At 43.1% G+C, this 26054-nt stretch overlaps 1 protein-coding gene across 1 annotated transcript in view; it reads left to right on the forward strand.

The window, feature by feature from the left end:
• LOC306733111 (vacuole membrane protein 1-like) overlaps window positions 1-26054 on the forward strand; it is a gene marked incomplete at its 3' end in the record, with an annotated part of 49890 nt that overhangs the window by 3450 nt on the left and 20386 nt on the right. The window contains exons 4-7 of the mRNA XM_079214305.1: window positions 1345-1435; window positions 2872-2982; window positions 13907-14140; window positions 17837-17968. Coding sequence (XP_079070431.1) covers window positions 1345-1435; window positions 2872-2982; window positions 13907-14140; window positions 17837-17968 — 568 coding nt within the window. The remainder of the gene's footprint in view (window positions 1-1344; window positions 1436-2871; window positions 2983-13906; window positions 14141-17836; window positions 17969-26054) is intronic.

Raw genomic sequence — 26054 nt, forward strand, 5'->3', positions numbered from 1 at the left:
CAACACTCAAAACACATGGTGCTGTAACTGCTGGATCGGGGTACACGCGAGCCCGTCACGATGAGGCTTACCTTGAATGACGATAGAAGGGGTTTGTAATTTCAAACATATGCACAGGGCTCCGCACTTGTTTTGCTCAAGATGCAAATGTGACAGTGGTTGTGAAAAGAACAGAGGGTTGGGATGGGGGTATGTGAGAGACGCTTTTGTTGTTGTTGTAATAAATAATTGCATTAAAATGACTGCTAATTCTGCATTTAGATGTGTGCTGCCTATTAGAGAAGGCTAATAGCAAACATCTGTTTTACAATACAGCGTTAGCTAGCTAACGTACGTTTAGCCAGTAGTTAGACGACTCCAATTCAAAATGCTTCAATATGGCACCGTTACACGAAGCAGCAGCAGAAATAAGAAACACAAGTACTTCAAAGTTGTAACCAAACGGGACTTTGGTAAAGCTACAGTTACTTTAAATGTAGCTAATGTTAGCTAAGTACTTAGCGTTATTTACTTCACGCCACTCCGAGCTATAGTAACGTTACAATAAAATTGAAATTAGTTACACAACACAGAAGGTACATTAGTTTGCTAAATGTATTAAATAAGTGCATTAATATCTTTATTTTGTATACATGTCCACCGTACCCTGCTAACAGCTAAGATAACATGCGCCTCGCTCAATACACTGTCATGAGGTTAGCATAAAAGCAATAACCAAAGGTTTTCCACAGGATTGCCACTGTAAGTAATCGCACTTCCTGTCTCTCGAAAATTACACATTTTTATGATTTCACATTTTCACACAACTGATAATCTATGTGTGCAGTGGGCACACAGCTTTACTTTTTTATGCACCTTTTCTTGTTCACTTTCAAATGTAATCCATGTTGTTCAAAGTGAGCCCATAGTCTTTCAGCAGTGCCCAACGTGTTTCTCAAAACATATCCAGAGTTTTTTTTGTGTTGCCAGCAGGTGGAGCTTTGCCCTATTGCCCAATGTGACCCATTACCTCAAAGTGTATTTTCCACCTGACTGTTATTGATTATTATATGATCCTATTGGACATGCCGCTCCTGTTTGTGAAGCCTATAATAGTACCGTCTTGATTCGATTTTAGCGGTTGAGTTTAAATAAAAGTGATGTTGTCTCTCGTTCAAATGATTCCTTTCTATTCACTGACACTGCCTCACTCATGCTTCTAATGATTCACCTTTTTCATCTGCCCTCTCACTTTGGCCTCCCTACTCACCATCTTTCTCCCAGTCTTGCACACCATTCACCTCTGCATACTCACATTTTAACCCATCATTTTCCACCTTCATTTTCTTCTTCTCCTTCACCCAGGCTGTGGCAGCAAAGACAGACTGTGTTTGGCCTGCTGATCCTGCTTATTCTCCTCTTCATTGCCTACTGTATTGAAGGAACACACCAGAAGGTGACTGAACACTGTAAATATTGTCTATACATTATTACCTCATTTTGGATGCTGTTGACGGTCACCACCTAAACCCAGGCCTTCCAGCTAGTTATGCTGACATAAATCAGAAAGTCTGGCTCTCTTTAAGGGAGGGTATGATTTAATAATGTTTTCTTTCTGTGCTGGTTGCTTGCCTCATAGTGACGGAGTGCAGGTTACACTTCCACAGTTACCACCGTAAGACTAATTGTAATACACGTACTTGAGCGGGTGTCTATTAATGAGGTGTTGGTGATTTGATCCCTGGTTCCTCCTGTCCTTTAGCAAGGCCCTCAAGCACCACCAGCACTACTAAGGTTAAAAAGTGCTACTTAATGCAGTCCATTTACTATTTATGTAGGTCCTGCATGGTGACGGGGGCGATCAAGTCCAATTATAGTGCATCTGCCCCACATACTTATAGGCACAGATAACTGATTGGGATTCGCACCACAGGAACACAAGTGCATAATATGAGAGAATATTTGCATGAACATCTTCTCAAACAAGTGTGTGCCTGTGTGAGTGTGCCGACATTATTTTAGTTTAATTATTAACTTCCTGCAAAGCCCAGTTGTAGCTGCTAATCTCTTATGTCCACATGGAAAACTACTGTGGCTGTAAACCACTGTGCTTCACATCTGACTGAACCCCTTCCCCTTTCGTATTTTAAACTTTCTCTACATGTGATGTAGTATTTTTAAACCCATGCCATAACACGTTTCTTATAATGCCATTAAAAGAGACTCTGAAGTTGTATAATCAGTTCTCAATAATAGGCTACACAGTAACAATCGCCCATGGTTGGCACTGCACTTCCCAGAAAGAGAGTGGTGTTTTTGTTTTGCTGGGTTTCCTGGGAAGTGGAGTCTTCGGTCAGAGCCTCCCTCAATTCCCACCACCCCTCAGTCCCCTCCCTTCTTCCCGTAATCTACACACTCCATGCTTCCTCCTGAAAGTGACCTGCCTTGGCTCAAGGGAGGAGGTGTAAACCAAGTGATAGATGGAGTGATAGTGGTGGATGTATGGGAGGAAGAGGAGCGAAGAGTGAGGAAGAGAAGGAGAGGGATCTTGGCTTGCTTTACTTGACTAGTTGTGTAAGAGCTGGCTGCCACCAAATAGAATAATGGTGCTGTTCTGCTGTCAGTGTGCTGAACACTCCTACCCTACGGCTCAACTCAACAACAACCTCTGTCTCTAAAGGTCTCTCCCTCTCCCTCTCTTTCTCTACCACTCACTTGCCCTCACCCACCCTTTTAAGTGCCCTCTGTTCTCTGTTTTGCACACTTTCACTCTCGTACCTTCTCTCACTCCTCGTCTCTTCCCCTCCCCTCTTCTCCCCCCCTTGTTTTCCTCACACTGTGCATGCGTCTCTGCCATGTGGTTCCCCGTCCCTCTCGCTGGCCTCTGCGCAGTATGTGCGCTACATGGAGAAGAGGACGCTGTGGTGCGCCTACTGGCTCGGCCTGGGCGTCCTCTCCTCGGTGGGTCTGGGCACCGGCCTGCACACCTTCCTCCTCTACCTGGTAAGAACACCTTTTTTTTCTGTTCCTCCCATGACAAGTTGCCTTGCACGCTCACACGGTATGTTATTGGCGTGCCTGTGCATGTCTGTGACAGTGCGCAAAACCCAGTGGCTGATGGTGGTGCAGTGACGCAGGTCTCCAAAAGGCGTGTGTTTGCGCTGTTGTGGGTTGTTGTTGCTAAGGCTTTAAGAAGAAGAAGAAGAAGAAGAAGAAGAAGAAGAAGAAGAAGAAGAGCATCGCTGCCAGCGTTTGGAGGCTCCTCGGGCATTTGCACATCCATACGTGAGTTATGGGCAGTATGCGCTTGTGAGTGTGCGCGTTTTGGAGATGAATAGACGCGGTGGTGGTCACAGCGCTGTTTTGACAGGCAGTCTCGGAACAATCGCACTCACTGACCCCTCTGATGAGTGAGTGCACATGAGGATAAACCCCCCCCCCTCTCTGTGAGCTCCCTCTCCTTCCTTTCTCCCTGCTCTCCTGCTCCCCACTGTGTTGCTCACTCTCACTTTCTCTCCCTCCTCTTGCTCCTTCTCCTTCTTATGTCCCTCCTCTACACTTTACTCCCCCTTTCCTTCCACCCTTCCTCTTCTCTGTTTTCACCCCTTCTCTTCTCTGCCTCTGAGTGTTGTTGCTCGGGGAGGTGTTGGGTCTCCACTGCTGATCAGATCAGGGTCCCAAAACATCTGCTTGTCTTCACTGCTGTCAGTCCATCTGTCATCGGGGAGTCCACTGTAGCACTGGTTTGCTCCCAGTAGAGCTGAACTGGAAACTGTGAAGTGTGTGTCCTCTTTTCTGCTGTTTTGTTTTTAAAGCCAAAACTCTGGTGCTCCCAAATGTAATTTGAGAGGTTTTTATTTAAGCTTCTCTCCCTTCGTGACCCAGCTCACTTTTTCAAGAGGTTTTAGTGTGGAGAGCGCCATCTAGTGGGCGTGGCCGCTACTGCAGGTTGTGGTGTCATCGGGTTCATGACAGAACTTGGTGCTCTTTGCTGGAGCTGTTTTTGTGCATTTTTTTTGTGTGGGTCTGACTGATATTGGTTTCAAAAGGCCGATACTGGTGCAGATGTTTTTAGATTTGAGCTATTCACAGGCGACATTATGATTTTTATGAGATTTTCTTTCACATTTGACCTTATTTGCCTCTGTAAATGAAGAATGTCACTTTTAAGTCGTACGTGTTTCCCACAGAATGGACTCCTTATTGGGTGGAAATACCTCTGAAACTGCTTTCAACATATGAGAGTGCTATAAGCAAATTAAACGCTTTTACAGGCGGACAGACATTAATCTGTTGATGGTAATCCAACTTGTCCACACTGGAATAAAAGTTAATAATAGTTTGTGGTCAGTGAGCTTCATTAATTACTTGACATTGGCTGATTTTAATTTTTTTAAATACAAAATGTTGCCTATTATTGGCTTTATTTATAACTCCAACTCTATTTGTTTTACATAAAGAACCCTTCTGATCTAGTATCTAAATCCTCTCTTCAACTGAGCAAAAACCACAAGTAAGAAGCACAGAACTGACCTCAGAGAATTCTAATTACACATCATCTTTTTTGTTGATGCTTTGAGATTTTTCAGTGATGTTGTTCATTTCTGGGTTCTTCTGACAGATATTTTTGATTTCTGACAGTAAAAATAGTTTTTAGAATGTCTGTGGTCGGTGAACAGTGGCGCGGACCAGCAGCCTCGTGCCAGTGATTGGATTAGATGTTCCCGCATGCAGCTTGACCTTTCCGACGCTGTCTTCCTTCCTGTCCACAGGACTTCATAATATGCCTGAAAAGAGAACTAAAGTGGGCCTTGATGTTTACCAGCTCTTGACGCTGAGTTACCCCCGTGTCAACATTTAAAAACAACACCACCACAGTTACTCTGTAAGTGCTGTACAAGTGCACCACTCGAGATATAGACTGCAGCTCAGGGGAGAAGTGCCACCATTAACTTTTATTTCGCAGCTTCTCATCCAGTTTACAGTTTAATGAAACACTTTCATTGCGTTCTCCTGATTGTGAGGAGCAGAGCTCAAACAACCAGGAAGTGAAACAATTACTTGACTGGAAAATGAAGCGCAACCGTTTTCATAATCAGTTAATTGTTAAAGGATGGCTGAAGCAAAACTGTCTTGCTCTTTTATGATAGTAACTAGACTCCTTTGTGGTTTTGGACTGTTGGTTAAACAAAGCAAGACATCTGAGGAGGTCAGCCTGGGCTCTTGGATTAGACATTTTTCAATTTTATTTTAATGTGTTGACATTTTACAGACCAAACGACTAATCGAGAAAATAATCTGTAACTGAATAGATATCGATGATGACAATCATTGTTTGTTGCAGTCACACCTGATTATTTTGTCAACCATAATAAAAAATATTTTGCGGCAGCTGGTGTTTGGAACTGAGCCGGTTCATTACCATCAACAGCCACTAGAGGGTGCCAGTGGCTTTAAGATGTTGACAAACCAGACAATTCAGAGCAGACTTGAATTGAAATACTTCCACATGTAGTATCATTCAATTAATACAAAGTATCAATATTTATATTCACATATAGGCTACAGCTGAAGATACTTTTATTGTCTCCATGGCAAATGAAAATTGAAGAGACTCTGGAGTGAACCATAAAACTACTAACACATACATTTCACTGTACTCCAGTTTTTTTATTTAAAGTTAAATCTGAAGCTCTTTTTCCATAATTCACATCTCTTTGTAAGATGTGGAAAGATGTGTATGCTACAAGGTCAACAACCATCAAGGTCCTCCGTCGTGCTTCTTTCATGTGATATAACATGTGACTCTGTGATGTCATGTGACTTGCCCTACCTCTGTCCCTTTTCCTGGCTTCTTCAAAAGGACATAACTACGAGATTGAAGTTAATATTATTTTCATTTCCTCCAGTTTCAGTAAACATGTGCTCACATTTTTCTCTGCCCAACACCGTGTGGACTTTATTCAATTGGGCAATGCTCCACGCAGGGTTTCCTTTGTAACCTCCGAGAGACTGATGTGAGGATCTTTTACCGCTAACAGGTGTTTTTGTTGGAAATAAATGACCACACACGTTATATATTAACAACACACATCCAAAGTGGTTGGCGGGAAGGCTGTGAACGCTGTTTTGTGAGAGTACTGCAGAGCCTCCAACAGATGGAGGAAGCAGAGCCAGTAACGTACAAACCATCCCAGTCGATGAAACCAGAGCAGAAGTGGCAGCTCTCCTTTTCCCTGACGTGGGCAACCGCCGCCCTGCGTCTCCTGTCTGTGTTTGTGCCCCGCTGAGGCTGCGGGAGATCATTGTACACGGTCAGGACTGGTTATTGGAGAAAGATAAATCTCTGCAACTCAGGCGTGGAGAAGAGGCGGGGTGGGGGGAGCACACTTCTTGGCACGCCATCAAGTGTATTTTATCCAGCTGCTTCGAGGGAGGAGGTCGTGGGTGGGTGCTTAGAATACAGACCATGAAAACAATAAAATCATGCAGGAGCACTGGAGCGATCTCATCTCTGATTTCTGGGCTGCGGAGGAGAGGATCGGTACACACACTGAGAGTCTTGCACCTGTGCATGTGTCTGTTATAATGATTGTAACCATCGCACTTATAAGTGGCAATGGCTTTCATCCCCACTTAGGTTTTTAAGTCTTGTTTTTCTAGTGACAACTCATGTCGCTGGCCTTCGAATCCTCTCCTCACTGAGACGGGGTGAGCGATGAGTGTGACTCTTGAAAGCTCGGGAATGCTGTAAATATTTTAGAAGAGAGCTCATCTGAGTCACCCACCATTAAATTACTTTCAGTAATGGCTGTTGCCATTAAGTCATTATGGGCAGCATGGAAATTGTTGTGCTCAACGTTAAATCAACAGCAACAAAGAATTAAAGTCATTATAATAGAAGCTGCGCACGTTGCTGTTTATGTAATAGAAACTAGGGGATTCTTGTTTTCTGTCTGTCCTTTTCTTTGAGCTGAGTGAGAGGTGTTCATATTACAAACCATGTTTGTAGTGTGTTTATAACTCGTGATTTACTCTGCCCTGTCTTTTAAAAAATGAAACCGGTGGCTTATCTAAATAGAGGAACATTCTACAGTTTTCTCTACTCAGTTTCTCTTAGGTTTGCGAAATTATAGGTCGCAGAGGAGCTTTGTGTAGAAAATACAGATTTCCCCCAGCAAACCCCCTAAAATTAAATTTGGGCTGTTGGCAATTACCAGAAGCACAGCTTCAATTAGCCCAGACTATCGCTGTGAGTGCAGAGCAGGTTGGAGAGTGCAGCTTCCAGCATTGTTGTTAATATCACACTAACTCAAACGCTGCTGCTCAGGTTCTTAAAGTTCTGCCGCTCACATGCCGTTAGTTCAGTGCCGTCCGCCCACGCGTGTGCACAGTCTGACAAGAACATGTGGGAAACTCGCTCACAGCATGGCAAGGTATCGGACAAAGGGCTGGTGTGTGTGTGTGTGTGAGTGTGTGTGTGAGTGTGGTACACTGCCCCTCACACACCTGACCATTGTGTGGCTTTTACAGTGACGAGCCTCGCTACAAACAATGGCGCACCTCCACGTTCACGTAAACAGAAACCTGGCTGCTTTGTTTGAGTTGTGACTCACAGTCTGCTGGTGTGTTTGACCTGCACTAAATGTTCCACTACTCATAAGAGTCACCTGACAAGTGTTGATGAGAGGACTGTTTATGAGCGCAGAGCTGATAAGGCTCCAGGTCGGCTCTTCAGAAAGTCTTGAATCTACTCTGCTGGGTGTGGATGCACTGTGTATATAAACATTATTGGTTCATAATTGTCTTGACTTTGTTGCACATCCTTTCGGTGACAAACATGACTCAACATAGCATAGCCACTCCTCTGTTCACCGAAGTGAGAATTGATACCTCGCGTGCATGTTAGCCGGATCATGAGTGACACATCAGGATCATGTTCAGTTTCTTTGAAAAGCTCCTCTTGAGTCACCACTGGCTGCAGTAACGGATCTCTCTCTCTTTAACTTCAACACCTCTTAAATTCGATCTGAAGCCGTTCCTTTTTAACTACATCGAGATCGTGTTTCTGAACTTTATCGCTTGGATTTGATGCTCCCACTACTAAATGCCATATTACTTATGTGCCATAAAGATACATTGGTTGGGGATTTTACACTAGTAAGTTATGGATCTGCAGCTGCTTGTGAGGGGAATATGATTTTGGGTTGTATTAAAATAATCCCATGGAGATGTTGAATCCCAGTGGGGGGTCCTGGCCATGATGGCAGCGTATACTTTTCACACAAGCACCACATACAAAAACAAACAGACCTTCAACAAAACAGCAAATTGCATCAATCAGATTTGTCATTCAGGGTTATGACAAAAATATTTAGTATTCAAATTATCCGTCATCCTGTTTTTAAAATCTTGCATGCTTATACAATGATTTAGTTTAATTTCCCTCTGTAGCTCAAACCAAAATGAGGGTCCAAAAACATTTAAACGCTTTCACCAAAACAAAAACAAAAACTTTTTCATACAATATTATGTGAGGAAACTCAAACTGGAGACAAATTGGATCTAACCTTTTCAAGGAAGAAGGACTTGCATGCTTATATACGATACTACCACAATCAATTGCTGTCAGAAGTGTCGCTTGAACTCATTGTTTCCTTGCAGCAAAAGAAAAACATGTTTTGTGTCCGTAATTGAAACCTAAATAACCACCGTTATTTAAAGACGCTAAATTATGTCTAAAAGACAGATTGTCTTCTAGGAAACTCCAGGTATGCATAAATTGAGACTTGTTTAATCAGCTTATCTTTGACAAAGACAATCTGATACCATCATCACATCAAAAAACAAGACAAGGATGATTAACAGCACAAACGCATTCATCTAGTAAGTCATCTTCTTCCTCATTAGGCTGGAGACATGGATCTTCTCCCAAACGTCTAGCGGCTTACTCATCTTCACCAAACTCCCTCAAAGATGAATGCCAGAGAGATGTGTAAAGGAGGGTGGCATGCGTCTGTCTGTCTCTGCCTCGGCGGCCCCAGGAGTCCTGTTTATACCGAGTACAATAAGCATTAGATCTGAAAGACATTCACTCACAAACACCCACACACACACACACACACACACACACACACACACAGCCCACAGGAAGCAAACCCCGGGCCAAAGTGGGCTTAGTGTGTAGCCAGTCTGGAATGGCACCAACAACCCTGCCAGCACAAGCCAGACCAAACCAGCGTGATCCTGGCACGCTGCAAATGTTAAGGTTATTCAAAGCTGAGATTTGTTCTGAAATTCTACCACAAAGGTCACCCAAGACTCCTCTGTTCCCCGCCACACCACCAGCACCCTCAGGCGGGTCGGGGTCGGGGCCGGGACTGACTTTCTATGGGAACCAACGTTTTGTTTCCCTGCAGTAGTTAGAGGTGTCCAAGTGAAATACATCAAAGAAGCAATGTACACCCATTTCTCGTTGATAGCATCATTCAACTGAAACATAAAGTAAGAGCTTTAGATTTCAACAAAACCATTGTAATCTGTTGGAAATATATTGTTTTCATATTCTATATTATTAGAAAATTTAAATTTCTATATGTGATCTATATGTTATGCTTATTTTACATTGTTAATATTTAACTATAGATGAAAAATGCAGGTTGATTGGAGTGTCTTTAAGACGCACAAAAGTTCATTCAGAAAACTGTTCTTTGCCGCCTACACACTTGAACTTGTAGTTTCCTGTTCAGATAAGGTTACCAGAAGAAGAGATTAACTGGTATCGGTAATTACACAAATGTGAACTCTTACTCAGTTAAGTCATTGTGTATGAGCACAACGTGTTTCAATTGAGTTTTCCATTTAACATTCAGGGAAGTTATTGAATTTGCCACCATACATTCTGAACTTGTACAATAAATATAAAGTCAGTTTCAAATAGTTAGGACCAAAATGAAAGGGTTATCTTTCGAGTGTATAATCCATCGTGTGCGTGTGTGTGTGTGTGTGTTTTCTTACCACCCACTTCTAAACACCCCCGCCCTCCTCCCTGTCTCTCTCCATCCCTGGCCTGAGTCCTGCGTTCTCGTACCTCCCTCAGAGATCCTGACCGGGGATTCTTCATGAGGAACGAACCTCTGATGTTTGTCCTGCTTTTCCTCCGGCACAGTCTCCCACTGTAAGAGGCGGTTAACAGGTTATGCTAGCCGGACCATGTCTAATTAGCTTAAATGGCCCTTGACAACCACAGCGACCTGTTAATGACTAGACCGTCCTGTGGTCTTGGTCACTGAGAACTGGTCTGTTTGTGCTCGGCCATTAACGGCTGGTTTGAGGCTTTCGGGAAGCAACTAAATTTGCCACCGTGAACTAACAAGAGGAGTAAATGCCATGGCTGTGACAGGGACGATTATGGGATGCATCTGCGAGGGTCTCATGATTCAAAACAATGAATTCAGGTTCATACAGGTTCACAACAAAATGTGTGCTAAATGTGGTCATTAAAATGTAGCCCAATTCACATTTATATTGGAAGACTATGGGTACATATATCTGTGTTTTTTAAACGTGTTTCTAATCTACAGCTCACACTGACTGTCGTGTGCCAGTCGTTGCTGACGTTGCTCCCATTGGAAATGTTAAGGATGCTCCCATCCGACTTGTTCAGCTACTGTGATGTTGCGCTGGATCCCTCGGACCAAAGCAGGTGTGAGACAGTCTGTGTCCGTCGCTCATCCCAGCAGCAGCTATTGGCCAACCAGCTTTCACTTCCTCCTTCAGTGGGCACGCTGATGCTACTTTGCTCATGTTGTGGCACTGAGAGGAAGCGCCGTCACACTGCTGTGCTTTAGTAACTGCCGTGCTCGTAGCCAATCGTGGTCACTTGTCCATGATAGGCAATTGAGAAATTTAATCAGCTTTTGCTCCCCTAATGGCTTTCAGTTCTAAAAAACCTCCACATTGAAATACAAGGATGTCGCTCAGGACATGAATTGAATTACTGGAGGACCAGAGAGTTCTTCTTCTTCTTCTTCTTCTTCTTCTTCTTCTTCTTCTTCTTCTTCTTCTTCTTCTTCTTCTTCTTGTGGTTGGCGTCCATCTTATTGGTGCATTTCCGCCACCAGACCAGAGAGTTAGTGATGATAAGTTGTCAACATACACAGACAAAGTCATATTTTATTGTCAGATCCAAACTTTATGTGTCTTCCCAGATTCTCTGTGGATATGCTGGTGACCAGGGGTGGGGATCCCACTCGTTGTGGAGGCCAGGCGTTGGTTTCTGCAGGTCGCCATAGGAATGCCTGCACTGTGCCTCCATTGAGGACCCCATCGGGGCAGAAACAGCAACTTAGTGCCCCTGTCAGCACCGTATTTTAGTGGCTTAATTAAACACAGTTAGGAGGTGGAACAGTGGAATAGTTATTTTAGCACACACACACACACACACACACACACACACATGCACACCCTCAGCACTAATTTGTTTATAATAAACAGTAAACAGCGTATGAGAATGAACAATGGTTTCTCTGGTTTCCCTTATATTAATCATCGTGTGTGTGTGTGTGTGTGTGTGTGTGTGTGTGTGTGTGTGTGTGTGTGTGTGTGTGTGTGTGTGTGTGTGTGTGTGTGTCCTAAGGTTAAACAAAATAAGACACCTGGATGTTGTGAGCTGGGTTGCAGATTAATGATGAGTCACTTGGACAACATAACAGGACTGAGCTTTTGTGTAAGGTGAGGAGCAGTGACACAGCATTAGAGGAGAGAGAGAGAGAGTGAGAGAGAGAGAGAGAGAGAGCAGGTACTCTGAGTCACACAACGCTCTCTGTTGGCAGGCCGTCTGTGTGTTTATGGTAAACACATTACCTGAGATAGACTCGGAAGGTGTGCGCAAGATGAATATTGGGTTTCTTGTCCACACAAACATTCTGTTTGAGGAGTGTGTGTGTGTGTGTGTGTGTGTCAGGGCAGTGTGATCCCACTTGAGAGTCATTGGGGAGGATGTGAGTCTGGGGAGTATCCAGTCTGGGGTCAGTGCTGGGAGTTTCTTGACTTCTCCTTCTGGGTCACTAAAGATTTTCCAAAGAGTTGTCTTCTGCAGAAGTGAGAAAATGTGTATGAACAAACATCCGACGTTGTCTCATTAAGTCCTGGCCGTGCTTTAAAAAAAAAAAAAAATGGATATAAATGTGACTGTGCCTGCTTACTAATACTGTTTGCATAGAAACTAATCTGTATCATCTAAAAGGAGTGTGTTTTCCCCCGAGAAGACATTGCTGTTTCCTGTTGCCTCGCACGCCCCTGTCCTGCCCTTCCTCGTCCCGTCCTGTCCTGTCCTGCTTTGTCCCACGCGGCTCCGGAAGCTCCAGCCCCACCCCGGGTTTGCCGGATTGCTTTGGTGCTACGTTGCGTAATGCCAAACTGCCCGTGTGCGTCACTGGGAGCACCCTTTCTTGCACACATACGCATGAGTGTGAACACACAGAATAGACAGAGTACACAGGGCCCGCTGAAACCAACCCACTCGGTGGATCTCCTTTATTTGAAGGGATCACACTCGTGTTATTCACTTGTTTGATAATCGCTGTCATGGTTCAGTGTGTAACATGCGTTCTTACAAATGCAAAGTTACGTGGCCTTTTCCTCCTGACCGGATCCTGCTCAGTATACAACTTAATCAAACATTGTGCGTAACGATGTTAACAACCTCATTGTCATTAAGAGTCGGTGTAGAACGGTCACCGGACATTTGAACAAGTAGTTCCTTGTTCCTCTGAAATAACACACTTTGATGAGTGAACTTATACTACAGGAATAGCAGGAACTTGTTATACTCTGTTCAGCAAGCCAGTGCTCCCACCTTTGCTTTGACCCAAATAGGAAATTGAATTACCCTTTAAAACAGGTGTCCTACATGAATTTGGTATTTCTGTGTCATTGAGTTTCATTGTGAGTGTGTGTGTGTGTGTGGCCTCGGGAGTCTCTGGGCTCAGCTGTATTGGGGATATTGGGATGACTTGTTTTCAAGTCAACTTTCAATACACACCAGAAATCCAACCTGCTCCTCTCTTCCTTCCTTTGATTCCTATGTGTTCTCACTGGAAGCCTAATTGAAGTGAGTAAATACACAAGAGCCACAAACGTAAACCAGACCCGGCCCTAACAAAGACAGCGGGTCCTTAAGTATGCTAATGTCCGACTCGTTGAACAGAAGCAGTCAAACATTAATAAACTCAGTCTGAAGAGAGTCCTTATTCTTCTTCTCTTCGTCATTGTTGCCCTCCTGTGGGCAGACGGCGGCACTCGGTTGTTCGTGTTCGTGCACGCCACCTGGGAAAGGTGTGGAGAATCCTCTCCTGTGTTCATCAAACAATACTTGTTCTTCATTCGCTGTCCTTGACTTGAGGCACATTTCTTTGAGGGAATGAGTACAGATGGTGTGTGTGTGTGTGTGTGTGTGTACACCAAATGGTTTCTCCACCCCAGCTTTGGTTTCCATCCTTGATTGTTTCCACTCCTTATCCGTTGACACTTCTCCCGTAGCCTTTAAACAGCATGAGGCGGCATAACGCTTCAGCTTAACCAAAGTTGTGTGTTTTCCCCCATTTCCTGACGGCCTATTTAACTCCCACAGAGAGAAAAGCAGAAGGCACATCCACTCTATATACACTAGTTTGGTTTGAGAGTCAGAGAAAGAGTTCCACTGCCACAGCAACAGCAGCCCACATAGAACTGTCCTCACGTTATCAATCAGTATTTGACTCACATCTGTGACTTTCTCCCTAAGCTCAGGGGTCTTCCTCTGACTCAAAACTACTTCCAACAGGTGGATTCACAACTCCCACTAATGTTTCACTCTTTTCTCCTTTTCTTTTCATCTTCCTCTCTCTCTCCGCCTGTATCTTTTGTCTTTCTCTATTTTCTCAAGGGTCCACACATAGCATCGGTGACCTTGGCGGCCTATGAATGCGGCTCGGTGGATTTCCCCGAACCTCCCTATCCGGACCAGATAGTCTGTCCCCAGCAGAACGCAGCAGCGCCGGGCTCTGACAGCGAGCGGCTGGGCGGGGAGGCCATGGGGGCGGAGGAGTCAGCTGCCATCCAGGGAAGCATCTCTCTCTGGACCATCATCTCCAAAGTCCGCCTCGAAGCTTGCATGTGGGTGAGTGCCCGTTCCACACCGGCTGTGCATTCTGCGAACAAGCATCTGCACAGAGCTACGCTTTTATAAACGTTTCTCACGGCTCAGTTTTGGTCGCAGCTTGGCTTGACCTTGCAGATTGGCCACAGCGGGGACCAGTAGACCGAGTGTGCCTTGAAATATTGTTGCTGTCAGGTGAAAACCTCATATCTCCCAAATGTCAGTTCCTCAGGCAGTAAGAAAAACAGTCTCTCTTTCACATTGACCACCATGCATTCTTTTATACCCAGTGGGGTTTGAAAGGTGTCATTAGACAGAGGATGGTGGAAACATGAAACCTACCAAAAGTGAAAGGGCACCGTCAAACCATCCATGCCAAGGACTCCAAATTAGGTGCTTAAACTAGACCATCAGTTTTTTCTTAGTTATCATTTATTTTTTATGCTATTGTGTATATGTGTGTAAGTAGTGTGTCATCTTGGCCATTCCTGTGTATTCTCTCTATCTCTGTTAACATCTTAACACAAAGAATGATCTTCTTCTTTTAGATCTCCTAGTTCAAGAATCCCTGTCCTTTCCTTATTCATTTGCAAGTATCTCCACTAGTAAAGGCTTAAGCTATACATGATCCAAATTTGCATTAAACTGTGCACACAAAAGTATTCATTGAGAACTCGTTTTTTTCGGGAACCTCCCTAGCTTCTTTCCATTCATCTTCCCCCGTGCAATGTTGGTGGTTTCACACCTCTAACCAGCCTGGTGGCTGCTGAGAAAGAGGAAATATGTTTTCAATATACCGCCTCTTTTTTAGAGCCGAACAGAAACATTGTTCCACTTTATAGTAGAAATATATAAAAAATAACATTGTGTGTTTCTCTTCTTGGAGTTAAACACAGAACAGCCCTCTAAGACCGGGGTTCTGGTGGTTTATCAATGACTCACACGTGTGTCGGAGTTACCAAGAAACCGCTGACAATGGCTTGTGCTACTGTGTCTCACACACACACACACACACACACACACACACAAAAACACAAAAACACAAAACAGATATGTGCCACAGTGATATGTAAGTCACTCCACTCCAGACTTCTCTGTAACTACAGTATCTTTTCATGTCCACTGTTACCGACAGTTGACATTTTTCGTGAGAAAAGAGAACTTGTCACTTCACTGACACGCGATATGACATTTTATGCTTCTTTATCAGTTTCCCCTGTTCTGCATAATGTGGAAGTGAGGGAGAATTACAGTTCCTCAGCTGCCTCAGGAGCTGCACAGGAACCAGAAAGTCTTTTTACAACCTGTCTTCTGCGATTGCTCCCCAGGCTTCCTTATTGTGTGTAAAACATTAACTTACATACACACTTACAAATGCAACATTGGAAATTGCACACATACACATTGAATAAAGACAGTTTTCATTGGACTATTGTACTACAATACTTTTAATTGATGATACTCATTCACTAACCTCTCACCTTTTATTTAAATGCTTATATCAAAGAATGATACTGTTGCTTATTCTGTGATTCTTAGCTTTCACCCCTTATAATGTCTTCATATCGTTACATGAGACACACACCCTCGTAATACATCTACATTGAGTGTGTGTGTGTGTGCAGGCGCACCGATCCTAAACGTAAGAAAAGTCTGTGTTTTTGATTTTCTGCCATTAAACTGGAGTTACATTTCCTCTGAGTCAAGCTGCAGCCACACCAGCAGCAGCATGCTCCGAGGTGTGATATAGGAGTGTGTGTGTGTGTGTGTGTGTGTGTGTGTGTGTGTGTGTGCCACCCAATCCCCTTGTATTCACCATGGGATACCCACCACACAGTCACTTCCACACCCATGTAACCCAGCCAGGCATGGCCTCGGCCGAGGCTTGTCAGCTCTATAGCTAGAGACACCTGTTGCACCCACAGATTGAAAGTGCCCACGCGAGCATTCCTCCTCCTCCTCGTCTTCCTCCCGCCAGCCTCCCATCTTCTGGATAAACTGGTGATGGGACAATCCCCTCCCCACCACCTCTTCTTCTCCTCCTCTCTCCTTTCTCTTTCTCGTTCCTCCTTTCTCTTTGTCTCTTTGTCTCTTTGTCTGTTCCCTCTTGAAGCTTCTCTGTCCACTCCTGCAGCTCGGTTAAGTGCTGCACTTCAAACACCACCACAGTGCAGGTGGACGTCTTTCAGTGCCCCTTACACAAACACACAAACACACACACACACACACACACACACACACACACACACACACACACACACACACACACACACAAACGCACGCACACAAACGCATGCACGCTCATAAACAGAGGCAGAGCTATTGAATGGAGCAGCTGCCAGGGAGATTAGGGCACGTCTCCATTATAAAGAAAAACTGGCAGATTTCATCAAAGAGGGCAGTGTTAACAGGAGAACAGGGTGTCCAGATTAAAGATGCAGTCTGCCAGGATTCGGGGTAGCACCGCCTCCTGAGAATGATTGTTTGGGCTTGTTGTCGCTGCCATGGTTGCTAACTACCCACTAATCATTTTCTGGCTCAGCAGTCCAGCTACATACAAGTAATGTGGCTGTGATTAGTTAGTTATGTTCTTCTGGGGGAGAGATTGAAGCTGTGATTTTGTACGTGTTCCACCTAAACAACTGAATTAAATGACTTTTCCATTGCTGTGCATTATAGGATGTGAGGCATGTGTCGAGGCTTGAGATGGTCCATATGCCATCTGTAATTGTAGCGCACACCGACTGTATCCTCAGCATCTTCTCTCAACCGCCTTGCGCCCCTGCTCTCCCCCTGTGCCTGGAAACATTAAAGTAATGAGCTGTGAGCAACTCCAAAAACACTGCATTTCTTGGCAGCTGTTTTCATTGTGTTAATTAAGTCTGTAGCCCTCACCCCCTCACCCTCTCCTCGTGTTTTGGCAGTATGAACTCGGTGAACCGACCAAGTGCTCAGGATTTATTTCCCTCAAATCACTTCCGCTTTCTTCCTGTTAAGCCCCTCTCAATCACACAGGCTCCAGCGCTTTATAGCTACGAGCTCCTTTTGGCTGTCAGATATTGATATCTTGGTTCCTTGAGACCCCCTGGGCTTGTTAGCACTTCTTAAATTCTCCAGAAACACTGCATTCCACATGTCCAAAGCAGACTCACACAGAGCCGTTAGCGGTGCAGTGTGTTGATATGCTGTTTAAAAGTTGCATCTGGTTTTTCACCTTCCCTGGGCCTGTGTTTTATGGATCCATGATCGCTAAATAATCTGTGGGATTTTCGTCCTCGTAAATCCTTTCCGTTTTATTCCCATTGGGGGCTCTGATTGCACAATGCCAGACGTCAAGCAGTGCAAGCTTCAATGTGGAGAGAATATTGATATCTTTGCTCTATTAACCCTACCGGAGCCATGGTAGCGTGGTTGATATCATAATTAGCATGATATTAAGAGAAATATTGTATTTTACTAAAAACTAAACGACATACATTAAAGCAATAAAGTCAACCACAGCATCTAAATGCCATTTAATACAATTGATACCAATACAAAGCTGCACTGTACATAAAAAAACGTTCTTCAAGCTTTGTTAATTCAGATTTATTAGCATGTTGGGACAGACGTGTTGCCAAAACAGTATGCAGAAGCACTGTAAACAGTGGGCTTTGAGAGGCTGAGCAGCAGTAATTAACAATGTCCATATGTGTTTCTGTGTTTCTGGTGGCGCAGGGGGCCGGTACGGCGATCGGAGAGCTTCCCCCCTACTTCATGGCCCGGGCCGCGCGGCTGTCTGGCGCCGAGCCCGATGACGAGGACTACCAGAGGTTTGAGGAGATTCTGGACCCGACCCAGTCTGCACAGGTGACACACTGCTGCCGGCATCACCCTCTGTTATCGACCCCCCTACACACACACACACACACACACTCACACACTCACACACACACACTCTGGTGCCCTTGCATTCATTGCCAATTACGTTCTAAATCCTCTGTTTTTGGTGTTGATTTTATTAAAAAATGTTTAGATATAAAACAATTGGCCAATGCAAATTCCCTGAGGTGAAATCTGGTTTGCCAGATTCCCACGGTGTGTGTGTGTGTGTGTGTGTGTGTGTGTGTGTGTGTGTGTGTGTGTGTGTGTGTGTGTGTGTGTGTGTGTGTGTTGACTTTGGTGTGCCAGATAGATAGATAGATAGATAGATAGATAGATAGATAGATAGATAGATAGATAGATAGATAGATAGATAGATAGATAAATAGATACATAGATACATAGATAGATAGATAGATAGATAGATAGATAGATAGATAGATAGATAAATAGATACATAGATACATAGATACATAGATAGATAGATAGATAGATAGATAGATAGATAGATAGATAGATGTATACTTTATTAAAATTAGTTTGTCACAGTAGCAAGTAACTTATATAGAAGACACAAAAAAGACAACAAAAAGAAAATATCAAGAATGCAAAATACTCAATATATACAACAAAACAGCAGAGCGTATTAATTTAGGAAATTAAACAATAAAGAAAGTGCAAAAATGCAATGTGTGTGTGTGTGTGTGTGTGTGTGAGAACAAGCCCCACCTTCGTGTCTCAACGGCACGGCGGGAATAAAGAGCTTTCACAACGCTCTGACTAAGAGGACAGCAATGATGCACTTGAGTGAAATGTTCCTGCCGTTTCCGTTAGTTTTGAAATCCTCAGTAAAGAAAAAAAAAAAAAGTTTTCATATCAAACATCCCCGCAAATGTTTCAACAATGCCTAACAGCTCTTTGTAAATATTTATTTTTCCACCCCTCTTGCGATTATGAATGGAGGAGGAATGAAGGGAAACATGTGTGTGGGGTTTTAAAGCTCTTCATCAGACCTGTCGGTCCTGACAGTCTTCATCCTCCAGGAATGCGGCTCTTTCTCCAGCAGTGCGGGTCAAACAGTCAGACAGGTCAAGTGCTGTAAAACAACTGCACCGAGAAATGGTTTTGAACTTTACAGCGCTGCCATTTACTCTTGTGTTTGCAAATAAACTGGAGCAGACTTTACCAGGCTGTCGGCAAATAAATCCAGTGTTTTTTTAATGAGGGTATCCCAGATATGTGATGACATGACAGAGGGATCCACAGGAGCATTTTGTTTATGGGATTAATTTGACTTTTCATGCATGCATACAGGATTAGTAACTGTAAAGCTTACTGTAAAGCTAGTTTATATATAAATCATTGCTACTTGGGTCTCTGATAATACAGTAAGGCTAAAAAGAGTGTCTCTGGTCACTAGATGAAGAATTTCCCCACACTATATGAAGTCATTCATTTAAATGTAGGAAATATGGAATAGTTGCTGTGTATTTCACTAAAATAGATTTCCCTCTGTCTTGAGAAATTCTCAAAAAATGAATTTAATTTGTTTTATTTCCACCACTGTTTCCTCTCAGTGGAGATAGTAACACACGTCAAAACTTAACCGGACTTCTTGGTTCTCTCCATTTCGTCTCTCCCTGATCAACCTGCTTAGGAACCTCCATCTTGTTACATCACTGCATTCAAGTCGAACTGTGTAAGCATTAGTACAAACAGCATGTTTAGCATCCCGCAATAAGATTTTATTTTTTTAAATAAAAGCATGTGAATCCCTAAAAGCATAAAAAAAACCTCATAAATACTACATTTAGCCCCGTAGATGTGAACGTTGAGGGTTGTATCTAAAGATAAATATGCTATCAACCACTTTTTCATTCATTATCAGCATAGTTTAGCTGACACACACACACTGAAGTGACCTTTTGAGACACTAATACTGAAACAATTCAGAGGAAGCCTCATCAAGGTGCAGGGAAGGGGGGTTTCCTGATGAAGTCCCCCTGTTCCTAAAGCCGTGGACAGGTTGACACCAACAGCAGTCCTGATGTTCGGACCACATGTGTGCGACTGGATCTCTGACATCACCGCCGATTTCCACCAAAAAACTGCTATAGAAGAGTAGCGGCGGCGTGGGGGAGAGGAGATTTTGTCTAAACGATCGTCTCAACATGGAAGAGCTTCTGCTTGTCTTTATCCAAACAAACAAACAGGGTGACGCAGGAGGAGCATCGCCCGGTGGTCTCGCATCCTTGCGAGTGCAGATTAGAAGTGACGCTGCTCTCAGGACACAGCCGTAGTCTCGCGCTCTCTCTCTCTCTCTCTCTCTCTCTCTCTCTCTCTCTCTCTCTCTCTCTCCCTCTCTCTCTCTCTCTCTGACATTGTTTCTTTTTCTGTCCCTCTCCTCTTCTGCTCTTGTTCTTTCTCACGCACTCTCTTAGTCTCCCACTGTGCATTGCTCTCTCTCTATCTCTATCGTTCTCTCTCTCTCTCTCTCTCTCTCTCTGATGATGTCTGGCAGCCGTGTGCATGCATGTCATGTGCTCGTGTGATTGGACAGCATCTGGAGGCAGGTTGCTAGCCCCAGCGAGGACCTGCCACATACGGAAACATTTTCTCTCTCGCCAGGGCTTTTACCATTACTCGGATGCTCTCAGGGTTCCCTCTTTCGCTGGAGGAGATCCTGCAGCACTTCTCTGATTTTCCCTCCCACCTTTTACCCTTTTTGCACCTTTAAAGGTGGACTCGGATGCGTTCATCTGCTATGGATTTGGGTCAGAGGTTTCGATTGAAATGCTGAAAATCAATAGTAGTAGGCCAAAGTGGAAACAGACTCCACCGGGATTGGATTGGAGGAACTGTGGTATCGGTGGATCGTTTTGTATCAGAGTGGAAGTGGTTCAATTTTGTCCTCAAGGATGTTACCCCCTACCCCCCTCCACACACACACGCACACACACGCACACACACACTCCAGCAGCAGAGCTGGATTGAGATGCTGACTTTGTCGCCTCCGCTCAAGTCCCAGAGGCTTGTAGGTGCCAGAGGTTTTGATTTAAACCCCGTGGTATTTCTACCAACTTGCACGTGCCAACTTCCTGCCACAAGTGCACGTGATGCACAGCAGCAAAGCACTCTGTTTTTTTCTTCTTCTTCTTCTCATTCATTCAACAGAGCTATTCAAAAATAATGAAGTCATGCCTTCTCTAGCGGCTCCAGACGCTGATGTCATGAACATCAGCTTTTTTTTTTTCTTTCTTTCCCCCTCTTAAATATGAAGCTCAGCGTCAGAGTGCCCGGTGCGCCGGAGAGGACTCCTCCGTATCGACACGGACCATCTCGGAGGATCCCGCAAGGATCCAGTCTCTGCTTGTAACTTGATAACAGAGTTGTTTCCTGGCTTGTGTTCTTTTTTCTTTTTTTTTTTTACCCGGTACGGAAGGGGTTAACAGGCTGTGAATTCTTGATTGCCAACTCCCAGGATTGTATCTCCTGTAACTCAAATCAGGGCCATCTGCGCTGGGCGTATGCCTGCCTTCCCCCCTGGCCTACTGCACTCAAAGACTCTCTGTGCTGTGGTTTGCCCTGCCCCGTCACGTGACTTCTCTGAAAATGCCCCCTCCCTCCTCCTCCCTCTTTATTTCCAGTAAACTGTTTGAAAGGAGGGGGGTGAGTCAGAGTAAAACCAGCTTCCCTTTAACCACAGCTTGTTAAAGAATTTGTCAACGTGGACTCAGGGGTGCATTTTTTGTGCGTGCGTGTGTGTGTGCGCGCGTCCGGATAGATTTGAATGCGTAGCTTTTCTTTTTTCTTGAAAGAGGACCATGGCTTCTATTGCGTCAGGAGTCCTTAATCACTCCACTTCCTGTGCCAGACAGAGCAGGCGCAGGCTTGTCAGGAGTTAATGAGATGAACTTTAGCCATCTTCGTGTCGGGGGGCGCGCGGCCGCTTCGGGAGATGTGTGTCTTCTGTGTGAAAGACTTTCATTGAGAAAAAAAATAAAAAACACAGAGCGAGGGAGAGAAAAAAATGTGCGTGGGTGTTGACTTGTGTATAGGCTATCCATAGATTTTTCCTTGTCTGACACTTTACATTTCCACATGGAGCAGAGTGCCTTGTCGCTGCCTGCTTTCTGTCTCTGTTTGAACTCTGTACCCCATCAGCACGACCAAAGACTACTGGAAACAGAGTGTTTGCTTTGTCAACTTTTTTTTATGAGAGAACTCCCTCAGCAACTCTTTTCAGGAAATCCAAAATAAACAGATATCGCATTGTCCAACAATGCTCTTCAGATGTTAAAACAGATGTCACTGTCATAGTTTTTTCAGAATCCTGACACCTGAAACTCCTTTTACATTTACATTTCATCAGTAAATCAAGATAAAGAAACATTAGTCCTTTACATTTTTGGGGTTGCTGTATCAAGTAAACAAAAAAAAGAAGATTTTTTTGATTTCTTTTTATAGCCAACATCACCGAGTGACTGTAGCCACAGAAATGTGCACTGCCATGTTATATATGGAGGACATGCTCCTGTATTCATAGTCTAAGAGTCATTTCTTTGCCATGTTCTATTAATGATGCCATAATTCCATAAATGCTAATATTGTGACAAACATCCTGCTATTCCCTCATTTATTAAATCAAATAAACGATTGTATATTTGCTGTAATTAAATAAATAAATAAAAAAGCGTGGCACCTTTATTATGTTTGAAAATAATGCTCAGATTGCTGTTCGACAGGGTAAATTGTGGTTTGATTATTAAAATGAGTCAAGAGTATACGGGGCTCAGTTCAAAAGTTCCCCACCGAGCTGTGCGCCATGTGGGGTGACTGTGCAGACTTCCAGTACGGCATCTGTGCCGTTGAGCCAAATCTGGAACCAAAACCTTTGGTTTTAATGACGCTGCACCCTTGACAAGATCTTACCAAATGTAATTGCTGCTAAGCCCTGCAGGCCGGCGGGGGCGGGGGCGGGGGTGGAGGTGGGAGGGGGCTCTTGGCAAGCTGCCTGGCAGAGATGGTGATTTTCCATAAGCTGCCAACAACAGAGTCTGAATGTCTGAACCCCAGCCATCCGAGATAGACGCTTCTCCTGGTCGAGAAATGCAGAATAGAGAGAGAGAGAGAGTCCAAGTAGTTCAACTCTAGTAAATCACAGTGTCACAAGTTCACACACACACACACACACACATGTATACACACACACCCCTTTACACCCTCCCCTCACCTCCTCAGCGACCCTTTGTTCGCGCTGCGGTGATATTTTCATCCCGGCTCTCATCGCATGAGCCAATAGCTTAACTACGGCACCTAATATAAACAATGCATGTGTCATGATGTCAGCAAACGAATGGGATTCACAGGCCGTCTCCATGGCACTAATTGGTTCTGCAGGGTTTCTGTCCGCGATGCAACACCGGGCAGTCGTCAGGTGCCCCCGGTCCAGACACAGTCCTCAGCGGTTCAGCTGTAAACCATCCGTACACATTCCTTCCTTCCCTGTCTCCAGCCAGCTGAGCAGCTCACACACACACACACGCACACACACACACACACACACACACGTTGGCACACACACACTCTCACACACACACGTACGCACACAGGCTAGAATTAAAACTACAGGCGAGTCCAAGGAGGAAACTTTATGATTGGACATCAGTGCAGGCAGAAATTCAAATTGTGAACCAATCAGATTGCGCGTCCCTTCGCTCCCCCCACCACACCACCACCTTATTAGGTGACCTCCCATGTCTCATGTTTCCTGTCCGCTTGGTTGCACCTCGTAAAGAAGTGTCATCAGTACTGTACTGGTTTTGTTGACCATATTAGGTATGGTCATGTAGGGCCCCTCCCGTAGTTTAAATTAATAGGATGTTTTAGAAACTGAGGCCTTACTTTTCAAAAGAAAACCACTTTTTACTTGTATGTTCCATATGAATCATAGTGGGCGTTTTTTTTCTTTTGTTTCTTTGTCTGTTGATTTGATATTATTTTAGGTTTGGAAAAACTGTACTTCACGCACAGCAAGCACTCATTACTGCAAATTTGCCCACTGCAGGACTAATAAAGGAATATCTAATCAAATCGTTCAGGATATTTAAACATAAAATAATAACACAGGCTTTTATTTAAAAATGCATTGGATGCATGTTTTTTAAACACTTTGCTACATTAAAAAATCTGAAAATATTATGAAAACAAATTGTTTGGTTCTGGAAAAATAAACAAACATTTTCTAAATGTTTAAAGGTGAAAGTTCCCTTTTAATACCAATTTAAGTATGAGTTAATATCAACAGTCAATGTGGAAGTGTGTATTTTTCAATCTCTTATCTTAGTTTGCAACAAAAACCTTCATACACTTATTGTATTTGCATTAATTAACTGTGAGTGCATTACATTATTTTCTGTTCTGTTCTTAAATATAAATTAGTTTAATCTGAAAGGCTCAAAAAGATGCTTTTAATGCTAAATATGTTCATACTTTCATATAGCCAGTGCAATCTATAATATACAAAATAATTACAGTAGAAGACAGATTAAATTAAAGCATTTGAATATCTTTTTAGCAATTCTATGTAAAGATAAATTAAACGTACATTTAGGGCTTTATTATAGAAACATTTATTTGGACATTAAAAAGACAGCTGTTGCTTATAAATATATATGTAAAATAATTGCTTCATCCAATATGACAAATATAATTTATGAAAACCAAAAATTACTTTGATCTATTGTAAACTGCTCAGCCTTTTTTTTTAAAAAAAAAAGCTGTAATAAAGTTATTACATTAACTTTGCAAAAGAAGAATAAACTTGTTTTTATGAAAAAGTGAAACAACTTCAAGATAAATTCAGACAAATGTAGAAATAATAACGAATGAAAGCCGTTCTGCCATTTTTTTGGCTGTAAAATCTCTATATTCTACAGCCAAAAGATCAAATTACTAACTTATTAAGGCCACAATATAAAAAATCTTGCATCGAATATAAAAAAAATAAAAAATACAATGTCCTCAGTATATTTGATTATTTTAAAAGTTTTGATTTCCATTCAGAAGCAAATCATTTCTGTCCAAAAAAACAATTCATTCAAATGTAACAATGGCAAATCTAACATGGTATGAAAGTAATCATTTTATAAATTACCTAGATATTGACTGCGTCTTCCAGAAATATGAAGGGTCCTTTATTATGGGGTTTCTTTGCATCCCCACTGCGTTCCCAGAAAAGTTTAGTTCAAATCCAAGAGGCAGATTAAGGCTCCTCTTCCCAGAAAAGGTATATTGGGGAAAAATCTGTGTCATTGCTTTGAAAAGAGGCTTTTGTTGCCCGTCAGGGGGGAAAAGGGCAAGACCAGCAGAAAAAGCAAGAATTTGTGAGTCACTGGATTGACCCAAGTCTGTTCTCTTGTTCACACATTCCCAGTGACAATGGAATAAATAACTGGCACTAGATGTGAGACAAACATGCTACAACCAGTTTATCACTTTCACAGAATGAAGAAGTTGAGCCTCGTAAGTTTTTCAGCGTATGCGCCAGGTGAATCCGGTTTATAGCTGAGAGTTTGAAGATATTTATTTTGGCAGGACGGTCATGTATTTATCACAGGACTTCATTTAATTGTGAAACCCACCTTTTTTCATTCAAACATCTAAATAAATAGATATTCCCTTGAACAAGTTGTTTATTATTCGGTGAGTAAATATTTTTCGTGATGGATATGCACGAGCAGGCAAATTAAAACCAAGTGCTCCTCATCACTTGCACATTCATTTTGGTGAATATAGATGAAGTAGAATTAAAACTGTGTAAATATTTTTGAAAGGTGCATGTTTGGGTATCGGGTTTTAGAGTTTTTAATCATTTAAAATGAAGCAGGGAAACTTGAGAGGATTTAGAAACACAAATTCTAAGGTTTAGTAAGTGAAAACCCCTCAATTCACATTTCATCAAAAATATATGTATTTTTAAGTTCAAAGCAGTTTGCAAAGCTTTACATCTAATTTCTGAGGATCTAATTATTGTGTTTGTCAGCTGTAGTATTGCTCAATAATTAATGAAAAC

Source organism: Taurulus bubalis, assembly GCF_910589615.1.
Source record: "Taurulus bubalis genome assembly, chromosome: 2".
Classification (NCBI taxonomy): Eukaryota; Metazoa; Chordata; class Actinopteri; order Perciformes; family Cottidae; genus Taurulus; species Taurulus bubalis.